At 47.8% G+C, this 13,419-nt stretch overlaps 1 protein-coding gene across 1 annotated transcript; it reads right to left on the bottom strand.

Moving 5' to 3' along the window:
• Window positions 1–8,044: 8,044 nt before the first annotated feature.
• Window positions 8,045–13,134, bottom strand: LOC127596041 (protein lifeguard 2-like). Its single transcript, XM_052058184.1, has 12 exons — window positions 12,886–13,134; window positions 12,209–12,299; window positions 11,505–11,593; window positions 11,351–11,415; window positions 11,188–11,241; window positions 11,048–11,098; window positions 10,917–10,956; window positions 10,440–10,477; window positions 10,196–10,283; window positions 10,022–10,117; window positions 9,414–9,467; window positions 8,045–9,302 (listed from the first exon to the last, which is right to left on the bottom strand). Exons 1-12 carry the CDS (start codon window positions 12,898–12,900, stop codon window positions 9,153–9,155), a joined length of 831 nt encoding a protein of 276 aa, XP_051914144.1. The 5' UTR covers window positions 12,901–13,134; the 3' UTR covers window positions 8,045–9,152.
• Between the last annotated feature and the right edge of the window lie 285 nt (window positions 13,135–13,419).

Genomic DNA, 13,419 nt, shown 5'->3' with positions numbered 1-13,419 from the left:
GCCAGACGAATAAACAGGCTGTTCGCAACACAACCTGCGAAAGTGTATGCTCAGTGGCAGGGTCCTAACAACAGAGCTGACCCACCAATAACCTGTCTCTTCACAACATGGAAGCTCATGTCAGGCATCATTGCGGCTAAGATAAGTGGATCAACACATGGATCAATACATGAACGAAGCACAGAAGGGCATTGGTAGAGATACCAGAGGAGCCAAACATCAGCTCCTGGTTGACAGAACAGTCGCACAAGACTGCAGGTCCCGACGTACCAACCTGTGCACAGCTTGGATTGATTACAAGAAAGCCTATGACTCGATGCCACATACATGGATCACTGAATGCTTGGAGTTGTATAAGGTGAACAGGACCCTAAGAGCCTTCGTTGCGAAGCCAATGGCAAGCCACTTACCCAAGTGTCCATCAAATGTGGCATATACCAAGGTGATGCACTCTCCCCACTGCTGTTCTGCATAGGACTGAACCCCCTAAGCCAAGTAATCACCAAGACAGGCTATGGATACCGCCTCAGAAATGGAGCTACAATCAGTCACCTCCTCTACATGGATGACATAAAGCTGTATGCTAAGAGCGAAAGGGACATAGATTCCCTGATCCACACAACCAGGATCTACAGCAGCGACATCGGGATGTCATTCGGGCTTGAGAAATGTAGTCAGATGGTGACTAAGAGAGGAAGGGTAGTCCGCACTGAAGGGGTCTCACTCCCTGAAGGAACAATAGCAGACATTGAGGACAGCTACAAGTACCTTGGTATACCACAAGCCAATGGCAACCTCGAACTGGCAACAAGGAAAGCGGCTACGGCCAAATACCTCCAGCGAGTGAGGCAAGTCCTAAGAAGCCAGCTCAATTGCAAGAATAAGACCTGGGCAATAAACAGCTATGCCCTGCCAGTGATCAGATACCCTGCAGGAATAATAAGGTGGCCAAAGGAAGAGATTCAGACCACGGACGTTAAGACCCGAAAGCTCCTAACCATGCATGGAGGGTTCCATCCCAAATCCAGCACCCTGAGACTGTACGCAAGCCGAAAGGAAGGAGGCCGGGGACTAGTGAGTGTGAGAGCCACTGTCCAGGATGAAACATCCAAGCTCCATGAATACATCAAGGAGAAGGCTCCAACGGATGACGTACTCAGAGAATGTCTCAGACAATGGGGAACAGAAGATGAGGCGCTGGAAGAGGGACCATCATGGGAGGACAAGCCCCTACACGGGATGTACCACCGGACCATAACTGAAGTGCCTGATCTCAAGAAGTCCTATCAGTGGCTAGAGAGGGCTGGCCTGAAGGACAGCACAGAGGCACTCATCCTGGCTGCTCAGGAGCAGGCCTTGAGCACCAGAGCCATCGAGGCCCAGATATACCACACCAGACAAGACCCAAGGTGTAGGTTGTGCAAAGAGGCACCTGAGACGATCCAACACATAACTGCAGGGTGTAAGATGCTGGCAGGGAAAGCCTACATGGAATGCCATAACCAGGTGGTGAGATGAGGATTTTTAAAATATATATATATATATAATCCTCATCTCACCCCTCGGGTGGTGTCCGTCACTCATTCAGCTCGGGTCCTCTACCAGAGGCCAGGAAGCTTGAGGGTTCTGCGCAGTATCCTTGCTGTTCCCAGCACTGCACATTTCTGGACTGAGATGTACGATGTTGTTCCCGGGATCTGTTGCAACCACTCATCTAGTTTGGGGGTCACTGCCCCGAGTGCTCCGACCACCACAGGCACGACTGTCACCTTTACCTTCCAGGCTCTCTCCAGCTCCTCTCTGAGCCCTTGGTATTTCTCCAGTTTCTCGTGTTCCTTCTCTCTGATGTTTCCATCACTTGGGACCGCTACATCCACTACAAAGGCTTTCCTCTGACCTTTATCGCATCCATCCATCCATCCATCCATCCATCATCTACCGCTTATCCGGGGCCGGGTCGCGGGGGCAACAGCTTTAGCAGGGAAGCCCAGACTTCCCTCTCCCTAGCTACTTCTTCCAGCTCTCCCCGGGTCGTTCCCAGGCCAGCTGGGTGACATAGTCTCTCCAGCGTGTCCTGGGTCTTCCTCGGGGTCTCCTCCCGGTGGGACATGACCGGAACACCTCACCAGGGAGGCGCTCAGGAGGCATCCGAATCAGATGCCCAAGCCACCTCATCTGGCTCCTCTCGATGTGGAGGAGAAGCGGCTCGACTCTGAGCCCCTCCCGGATGACCGAGCTTCTCACCTTATCTCTAAGGGAGAGCCCGGACACCCTGCGGAGAAAACTCATTTCAGCCGCTTGTATCCGGGATCTCGTTCTTTCGGTCACGACCCATAGCTCGTGACCATAGATGAGGGTTGGGACGTAGATCGACCGGTAAATTGAGAGCTTCGCCCTTTGGCTCAGCTCCTTCTTCACCACGACAGACCGATACAACGTCCGCATCACAGCAGACGCTGCACCGATCCGCCTGTCGATCTCCCGCTCCCTCCTACCCCCACTCGTGAACAAGACCCCAAGATACTTGAACTCCTCCACTTGGGGCAAGATCTCCTCCCCGACCCGGAGGGGGCACTCCACCCTTTTCCGACTGAGGACCATGGTTTCAGATTTGGAGGTGCTGATTTTCATCCCAACCGCTTCACACTCGGCTGTGAAACGCTTCAGTGAGAGTTGGAGAGCCCCGTTTGAAGGAGCCAACAGCACCACATCATCTGCAAAAAGCAGGGATGCAATACTGCGGCCCCCAAAACGGACCCCCTCAACGCTTCGGCTGCGCCTAGAAATTCTGTCCATAAAGGTTATGAACAGAATCGGCGACAAAGGGCAGCCTTGGCGGAGTCCTACCCCCACTGGAAACGATTCCGACTTACTGCCGGCAATGCGAACCAAACTCTGACATCGGTGGTATAGTGACCGAACAGCCCGTATCAGGGGGTTCGGTACCCCATACCCACGAAGCACCCCCCACAGAACCCCCCGAGGGACACGGTCAAACGCCTTCTCCAAGTCCACAAAACACATGTAGACTGGTTGGGCGAATTCCCACATACCCTCGAGAACCCTGCTAAGGGTGTAGAGCTGGTCCACTGTTCCACGGCCGCGACGAAAACCACACTGCTCCTCCTCAATCTGAGGCTCGACTTCCCGACGGACCCTCCTCTCCAGCACCCCTGAATAGACCTTACCAGGGAGGCTGAGGAGTGTGATCCCTCTGTAGTTGGAACACACCCTCCGGTCCCCCTTTTTAAAAAGAGGGACTACCACCCCGGTCTGCCAATCCAGAGGCACTCTCCCTGTTGACCACGCGATGTTGCAGAGGCGTGTCAACCAGGACAGCCCCACAACATCCAGAGCCTTGAGGAACTCCGGGCGGATCTCATCCACCCCTGCGGCCTTGCCACCGAGGAGCTTTTTAACCACATCGGTGACTTCAACCACAGAGATAGGAGAGCCCACCTCAGAGTCCCCAGGCTCTGCTTCCTCCAAGGAAGGCGTGTTGGTGGAGTTGAGGAGGTCTTCGAAGTACTCTGCCCACCGGTTTACAACGTCCCGAGTCGAAGTCAGCAGCGCCCCATCCCCACTGTACACAGTGTTAGTGGTGCACTGCTTCCCCCTCCTGAGACGTCGGATGGTGGACCAGAATTTCCTCGAAGCCGTCCGGAAGTCGGCTTCCATGGCCTCACCGAACTCTTCCCACGCTCGGGTTTTTGCCTCGGCGACCACCGAAGCCGCGGTCCGCTTGGCCAGTCGATACCCGTCAGCTGCCTCTGGGGCTTGACGGCATCCCTTACTGCTGGTGTCCACCAGCGAGTACGGGGGTTGCCGCCACGACAGGCACCAACCACCTTACGGCCACAACTCAGATTGGCCGCCTCAACAATAGAGGCACGGAACATGGTCCACTCGGGCTCAATGTCCCCCGCCTCCCCCGGAACATGGGAAAAGCTCTGTCAGAGGTGGGAGTTGAATCTCTTTCTGACAGGGGATTCCGCCAGACGCTCCCAACAAACCCTCACTATACGTTTGGGTCTGCCAGGACGGACCGGCATCTTCCCCCACCATCGGAGCCTACTCACCACCAGGTGGTGATCAGTTGACAGCTCCGCCCCTCTCTTCACCCGAGTGTCCAGAACATGCGGCCGCAAATCCGATGATACAACAACAAAGTCGATCATCGAACTGCGACCTAGGGTGTCCTGGTGCCAAGTGCACATATGGACACCCTTATGTTTGAACAAGGTGTTCGTTATGGACAATCCGTGCCGAGCACAGAAGTCCAATAACAAAACACCACTCGGGTTCAGATCGGGGGGGCCGTTCCTCCCAATCACGCCCCTCCAGGTCTCACTGTCATTGCCCACGTGAGCATTGAAGTCCCCCAGCAGAACAAGGGAGTCCCCAGCAGGAGTACTCTCCAGCACACCCTCCAAGGACTCCAAAAAGGGTGGGTATGCTGAGCTGCTGTTTGGTGCATATGCACAAACAACAGTCAGGACCCGTCCACCCATCTGAAGGCGGAGGGAGGCAACCCTCTCGTCTACCGGTGTGAACCCCAATGTACAGGCACTGAGCCGGGGGGCAATGAGTATGCCCACACCTGCTCTGCGCCTCTCACCGTGAGCAACTCCAGAGTGGAAGAGAGTCCAACCCCTCTCGAGAGAACTGGTACCAGAACCCAGGCTGTGTGTGGAGGCAAGTCCGACTATATCCAGTCGGAAATTCTCTGCCTCACACACCAGCTCGGGCTCCTTCCCTGCCAGAGAGGTGACATTCCATGTCCCAAGAGCTAGCTTCTGCAGCCGAGGATCGGACCGCCAGGGTCCCCGCCTTTGGCTGCCGCCCAGCTCACATAGCACCCGACCCCTTTGGCCCCTCTCATGGGTGGTGAGCCCATGGGAAGGGGGACCCACGTTGCCTCTTCGGGCTGTGCCCGACCGGGCCCCATGGGTGTAGGCCCGGCCACCAGGCGCTTGCCAACGAGCCCCACCTCCAGAGGGGGGCCCCGGTGACCCGCGTCCGGGCAAGGGAAACCTAGATCCATTTATTTCATTCATCATAGGGGTCTTTGAGCCGTGCTTTGTCTGGCCCCTCACCTAGAACCTGTTTGCCATGGGTGACCCTGCCAGGGGCATAAAGCCCCAGACACCTTAGCTCCAAGGATCATTGGGACACACAAACCCCTCCACCACGGTAAGATGACGACTCTCGGAGGGGGACCTTTATCTATGATCACGATATCTGGTTGGTTCGCCATTACCATCTTGTCAGTCTGGATCTGGAAGTCCCACAGGATCTTCGCTCGATCATTCTCCACCACCTTCGGAGGTGTTTCCCATTTTGACCTTGGGGTTTCCAGTCCATACTCCGCACAGATGTTTCGGTAGACTATGCCAGCCAACTTGTGCAACTGTTCTGTCAACCAGGAGCTGATGTTTGGCTCCTCTGGTATCTCTACCAATGCCCTTCTGTGCTTTGTTCATGTATTGATCCATGTGTCCACTTACCTTACCCGCAATGATGCCTGACATGAGCTTCCATGTTGTGGAGAGACAGGTTATTGGCCGATAGTTGGATGGGGCTGCACCCTTCGAGGGATCCTTCATGATCAGGATCGTTCGCCCTTCGGTTAGCCATTCTGGGTGAGTCTCGTCCCTCAGCAGCTGGTTCATTTGTGCTGCTAGGCGCTGATGGAGTGCTGTGAGTTTCTTTAGCCAGTAGGTGTGGACCATGTCCGGGCCTGGTGCTGTCCAGTTCTTCATATCAGAGACTCTTTCCTGTATGTCTGCCACTGTTATGATAACTGTGTTCTGTTCAGGGAGGTTGCTGTGCTCCTCTCTCAGGTTCAGCAGCCATTGTGCACTGCTGTTATGTGCAACCTCCTTCTCCTATATGCCTTTCCAGTACCTTTCAGTTTCGAGTCTTGGTGGGTCAGCTCTGTTGTTAGGACCCTGCCACTGAGCGTACACTTTCGCAGGTTGTGTTGCGAACAGCCTGTTTATTCGTCTGGCCTCATTCGCTTTCGTGTACCGCTTTAGGCGGCTGGACAAGGCTTGGAGCCTTTGTTTGGCATTTTCGAGTGCTTCAGGTATGGTCATCTGGATGTACCTCTCGGGTATCGGCCTTTTCATCACACCTCTCTGGGCCTCTGTCAATTGACTCACATCTTTCCGGGCCGCCTTGATCTTAGCCTCGAACCATCTTTTCCATGGTGGGTAACGTATCTCATGGCTTCTATGGTTGCTCTTATCGCCAAGCATCTCAAGGATCACTGATGCTGAAGCGTATATCAGCTCATTGGTTTCCGTGATCGTTACGGTAGGGATCGCCCTCAGTGCTGCATTCACACTTTCCATGAGACTTTCCGGTGGTACTTTACATAGCCGTTGTAATCGGTTTCTCGGTTGCCCAGCTTTCATTCTCGCCATGATCTTAGCTTTCAGGTCAGTTGCTGCCTCGCTCAGCATTTCATTCATTGGGGCTGGCCTCCCAATCTCATCATCTGCATTCATTGGGGCTTGCCTCCCAATCTCTGGTATGACCTCCTCCTCTGATCTGGCAGCCTGGGGCCCTTCACCATGGAACCTGCGTTGTACCTCATCAATCTCAAGTTGTGACAGCAGTTGCCGTTTGTGGATGTTGGAACACTGAGTTACTAGTTGTTTCGTGGTCAACCGTGACTGTGGGTTTCAAAGTAACCATTCAGCCCACATTCTCTGCATGTAACCCCTCTGACTAGGGTTGCTTGAGTAGTAGCATTCCAACAGAGCCATGTTATCGCATCTCGTCCATCTCCGCTTTGTTCCAGTAGCCCATTTTTCATCGAGGTGCTCTGGTTCCCCAGCACCTGACGCAGACCTTGTTTGGCCGGGCGACGTCTGAGCTTGCATGTCATTCATTTTATTGTCCCTCATCATTGTATGAGGTAGGCATTAGCGTGAAGGATCTTGCCCAAGGACCCACACTGGATGGTGTTATGTGCTCATTTTTTGCCCCAAGCACCGGGATTCGAACCACCGTCTCCCGCTATCCAGCCGATTATATATATATATATATATATATATATATATATATATATATATATATATATATATATACACACACACACACACACACACACAACAATAAATTAATAAAGAAGACAGTTGACAGCACAAAAACAGTAAAACTAAAATGAAGTCTGAGTCATGCTGAGTCAAAAGCCAAATGAGGTTTGAGACGAGTTTTTAAGATGGACTTGCCAAATGTTCAGTGGGAGGCCATTCCAAAGAGAGGGACCAGCAATGGAAAAGTGCTACGTCCCCTCTGAGCCTCCGCTTAGTTCTTGGTACCTCTAATAATGTCTGGTCGTCAGACCTGGGGCACCGGGCAGATGTGTAGGGGAGGAGGAGCTCAGAAAGTGATGGAGCCGGTGGTGGAGCGAGACCATTTAAAGATTTGAAAACAAATAACAGGATCTTAAAAAGAACTCTAAAATGTTAGGGAGCCAGTGAAGGCATGCCACAGTAGGAGTTATGTGCTCCCTCCTACGAGTACCAGTCAAGAGGCGAGCAGCAGCATTCTGGACCAACTGGAGACGCTTAATGGAGGATCGTCTGACTCCGAAGTAAAGTGCATTACAGAAATCCAGCAGGGATGTGATGAAGGCATGAATTATTGTTTCAAAGTGCTCATGAGAAAGGAGAAGTTTTACTTTAGCCAGCTGCCAAAGATGAACGAAGCTGGATTTAACAACGGCACTAATATGCCGGTCCAATTTAAAATCGCTGTCCAGTTTAAGACTGTTGACTTAAAATAGGGAGCCACAGGGCCCAAGTCTACAGGACAGCATATACAAGGGCCACTGGGACCAAACACTATAATTTCTGTCTTCTTTTCATTGACCTGATCAAATTGTCCACATATTTAGCTGTAAAACTACATTTAAATAGGAAAATCCAACAAGAGGCAACCCATTGTGTAAATTCCGTGCAAATGAACGGAAATACACAAAAACAGACACTTCAGTGTGCATAGATGGATGGGAGAACAAATCAAAGATACATTTGTGCACATTAAATGTTTAATAATGAAAAACTGTAACACTACAATGAAATGCAGTGCTCACACTTTATACTGCATTCAACATAGTTAATTCCACGGCCACTTCACTTGACTTTCGAAAATAAACTTCATGCTTTACACTCCTGTTTTCTGAAATATATATAGTTCTGTCATAGAAAACTAAAGTTAAAATTCTATCGCATCAGCCTTCCTCAAGCTCAGGCATTTGTCAATGGCACTAGTGTAAGAACTGCGTGATCTGATTTATCAAATAACCAATCCATCCATCCATCCATTTTCTGTAGTGCTTGCTCTTCTTATCCTCATTAAGATCACAGGTGCGCTTGAGTCAATCTCCTCTGATTTTAGATGAGAGGAAGGGCACACCCTGTACTGGTCGCCAGCCAATTACAGGTCAACTACTGGATAGACAAACAATAAATCATTCTCTCAGTCAAACCCAAAGATAATCTAGAATTGTGGGGCAGATGTGCTAACCTCTAGAATAATGTGCCACCCAAACAAATCAGAATGCAAAAATGTTGAAAATTGAGCACGGGTACACAAATTGCTCGATTACATTTCAACATTAGACATGGCAATAAGCCACCTCTTACATCCACATCCACGGTGAAGGTGTTTCTTATGAACAAAACATAATTGACCGCTCAAAATTAAAATGAAATCGTTTGAATAACTCCGGTCTGATAATTGAATGGCAATATACAGTACCTTGTGCATCGGCATATACTGTACATTTTTAGAGTCATGCATGATGAACTGCACATCCTTAATTGATTCAAAATGGTGTTTGAATCCAGTATGAAGACTCAAATCTAAAGGCATGCATCCAGAGGGTGTGATCACTGAAGAATTGGTTGTTTGCTGTTTGGTGTTTGCTGTTAGCACTCCACAACATACAAACAGCATGCTGACAGATGTGTGCATAGGTTCACAGTACAGGTTTCACAATATCCAGCAAACAAATGTTGGAGCGACAACTCAGGGATTTGTCACCACAGCTACCAAAATGCTATGACTCTGATTACCTCGTGACCAACATTTACGGTACTAAAATTAATCCTTGTGGCTCCCTAGAGTTTGTTGTTTTACTCCCGTCTTGTTCCAAATATTTGGAGGAAGAAAGAAAAGATGTAGATTACGTCTAGGTAGATGCTGAGCGTGGCAAAGATGTATTCTTCTGGGCTAATGCTGTACTGCCTGTTGCCCATGAGGAGTTGGGTGTCAAATGCCAAAAACTGCAAAGGCAAATACAATACATGCACGTAAAGTAAACGTTACGCTCAGGCTGGGATCACGTGCTCAACACACCACGTGATCTCCTGCTGGATCGGACACTCGTCACTTACCATGGTGAACAATATAGCTCCCAAAACAGCATAGGTGGTATCCAACCAGGGCACCTAAATCACAAACATTATCCAGATAAATATGGTTATAGTTTAATCAAGATCAGAGCGCTTATGATGAAGGCAATATCAAAATGTGGATCGCAAAGAAAAGTTTTATACCCAACGCCTTCTCGACATGTATCAGAATGAATTTTTTTCTCTTCCACAAACTTTAATTTTATGCTTTTGACAAACTGAATCTTATTGAATTTTGTAAATATTTCTGCATCAATCAAGCGGCTATGCAGCTTCCCTCCATTTGTTTGACAATTCTTTGTATTTAAAGCATCCTTAAAATAGTGCCGGGCCAAGTTGTTTCACTAATGCTGACTGCGTAAATGGAGTCGCAGCTTTTAAAAAGTCAGCAGCTACCTTTTTTATATCCAACAAGCGGATATGCTCAAAGATGTACTCCGGTCACCAGAATGTTAAAAGGCATTTTAACTTGTGTTACTGAGCTTGTGACAGATAAAGTATTACTGAATAATAAATAGCAAAAAGCCAGAGTTACTGTTTTGTAATGCAGTACTCGCCATAAAAGGGATGTGACTCTTAACAACACTTACATATTGAAAGGGAAGGACAACAGCAAGCACCAGTCCAGAGATGAACATGACCATACAGAAGATAAGGAGCACACCTTGGTATGATGTTATGTCAATCTGGATGGAGAGCAGATGGTTTCATTCGACACTTAAATGCAAAGCAAAAGGGGGTGGGGGGTTAAGTAAAAATGTCACCTTTGTTTGGAAACTCAGGAATATGACAAGGAGACAGACCGCAGTGGTGATGCCCAGACACATTATCACCGACTTGGTGTTGTAGAAGCTTTTTGAACAAGCAACAACATGTGATCAGCTTGCACAATAGTCTTTACAGTCTACTGTTGTGTCTATAGCAGGTTAGCAAAGTGATTAGTAATACATGCTTGTCACACTTCACCATTCAACAAAAGTGCAAATCCGACAAAGGACTAAACTGTACCTGGACAGCATCCCTGTCATGTAGGACAGCGAGAGGGTCTGTAACAAAACAAAAGAAAACATAATATAATATTACGGGTACGTACACCTGCACAATTTAAAGAGATCTAACACAAGAGTTAGCTTTAAAAAAGTCTGCCATTACAAATATCCACCCATTCTCCGAACCGCTTTATCTTCACGAGACTCGGGTGTGCTGGAGCTGTCTTCGGGAAGTAGGCGGGCTACACCCTGAACTGGTTGCCAGCCAATCGTCGGCGAACACACAGACAAACAACCATTCACACTCACAATCACACCTCGGGACAGATGGGGAGTGACCCAAGTGTGTAGAGTGTGAACTGACGTTCTGTATTTTGTATATCTATTAAATGGCTAACGTGTATTGAGGTGACAAGCAATTTACTTGTTGAATAAAAGCTGTGAAAAACAAACACATTTCGAATATTTGGAATCAGACTGTCAGCTTTGTACTTACAAAGATGGCAAGCAGGATCAGATTCCATGGGAACCGTCTCCTACAGGAGAGATCAAATGGGATTTCTGATGTCATGATGAATACCGGTATGTTATTTGTTTGAGATGTGTGTCCTTGATGTGGCACTTTACCTCGGTGCACGGCAGCAAGACAGAGTCAAGTATGTAACAAAGAACACCCCACTGTAACACAAAAATAATATGATTATTATTAGATAGCTGTGACATGAGGCTGAGAATGTAACTAGATCGGCTGTATATTGTGTACTCACTAAGAGGCCCAGTACCAGCCGGGGTTTGTTTGAATGTAATTCTTCACGGGATCACTAAAGAAGTGATTTCGGTGAAAATTGTGCAAAGCAGTAAGCATGATACATTTTTAAGGATGTACAAATGGTATTTTGGAATATGGTTTCAGAGAAAAGGGCTTCTCACCAGAAAGTGAAAAGAGACACGATCGCCAGAGTTACCAAGACTTGGATGAACAGGATGGTGTACACCTACAAGCCAATGAACACAGATGATTCTGCTTTTCAAATGCATCATCTATCACAAGTTTAAATACCCCAAAACAATAAGATCATCATACCTTACGTATGAAGACCCTCCGGATGTTCCGATCATCCCAGGTGTACTCTGATAACATCTCCTCATCATTGTAGCAAGACTCACTGGTGCCTGGCACAGATTACATGAAATCGACAATTTAGATTAAATCACTCCTTTTGTAGCATCGTACTATATGTTGGCTACCCATGTTCTATAGGGCACAAATTCAAAGTGTTCAAACACAATATTATGTACAGTAAATGTGCTGAGCAACATTGTCAAGTTCGATAAATAACTGTTCACATCGTTGTGTCGAGTCTTACCTTTGTCAATATAGCATGCCCGCAATCTCAATGGTTAATTTTGATGCAAGGCGAAGCAGCATATATTTTGTAACAAGCGGTGGAGGTAGCATTTGTGGTGACAGAAAATACGATTTTATACTGTTGAATTACAGTTTGTTATTCTTAACCCACCATTAACTGTTGGATTACATGTGGGGATGACAATTTTACGTTTTTCCCCCAAATACAGTATGATGCACCCCAAAATTGCATCAATCCATAGTTTTTTTGCTGCTAAATTAAGTTATCTACTGTTCTTGTTAACTGGCTCATTTAACTGTTAAATTACAAGGCTACTGATGAATATTTAATAGCATTTTACAATTATTATTTAAATATTCTTTCATTACAGTGCATCAATTGATCTTGGTAAATGGAGCTTTTGCTAATTTTCACCAACCTGCAGTGGCTTCCTCATAGCTGGGAGGAACGGGTGACTCTGAGTACTGCCCATTGGATGAGTCACTGAGGGTCTTGTTAGCGTGCAAAGGCTGAAAGCAAAATTTAGATCGTTGACAGACTTGAAATGAAATCAGTAACAAAAATAAAAGGAAGTATTTTCTCAGCGTATTACGTGACAAGGAAGACTTAAAATATCTTGCTTTCCAAAACAATATGCATCACACGATGGGCTTTGATGAGCTCCTGTCCTCATTAGTGTCACGGGTGAGAGGTGGGCTCCATGTCGGGCTGTTTGCTAGCCTATCGCCAAACGCTAGAAGCAAGTCTATGTAATGCATTGCATTTTTGATACTGTATAGAATAGATGCAGCACACAGTTTGAATGAAAATTAAGAATATGTATCTCGAGTTTTTGGACCTAATGTGGCTTGTCTTTCGTCATTGTACAGAGTAACATATAGTACAACTACAAGGTAATAAAGACGCAGCGAATTATGAACGACTTGTTCTGATACATTGAACGAACAAACAAGAATCAAATGCCACCGTGAAGTCAACAAGGCCCGAATTACATTTGCGGATGTGACGTTGGATGATGAAGATGAATAGACGTGCGCGTTCAGGAGTCTGTTTCATAATTTTAGAACAAACTCGGGCCAACGATTGATCGCCTACCTTGCCCTGCGTCATGATTCTGGCCGGACTGCCGCGGTTAATCCACTTCCACGCCGCTCGGTTGGACAAGGGGACAATGGCGCCTCTACAAAAATTGCGTTGCAATCCGAAATCACAGCAGTGGCGGGGGCGTGCGGCTGTGCCCCTCCCTCACCCACGCATGGATGTTCGCGCAGCATCCAGGTGAAGCTGCAGGACACACTCGGCTGGGAGTGGGACCCAATCCCTGCCCCGCATGAGACAAATGGGCGGTCTGCATGGAAGATATACAGTGCAGTCCAGGTGTCACCAACATTTTTGAGGGTGAGAGCAACTTCATGTGTACCGATTGTGTGAAGGGCTACCAAATTGATACACGTCTGAAATAACATATTTGTCCAAAATACCTTCAATAATATGAGGATGTGTTATTTTTAATACTTGATGATTTAAATTGTCAGACTTTGATCGTGTTTCGAAATGTCTCACAGTACTGCCAATGTTTGCATTTTTAAATCATAATTTCTACTAGCAAATCACAATGTCCAGGCACTG

Source organism: Hippocampus zosterae, chromosome 2 (genome assembly GCF_025434085.1).
Source record: "Hippocampus zosterae strain Florida chromosome 2, ASM2543408v3, whole genome shotgun sequence".
In the NCBI taxonomy this organism is placed as follows: Eukaryota; Metazoa; Chordata; class Actinopteri; order Syngnathiformes; family Syngnathidae; genus Hippocampus; species Hippocampus zosterae.
Note: the sequence above shows the minus strand (reverse complement) of the source record. Positions and strands in the feature narration are given on the sequence as shown.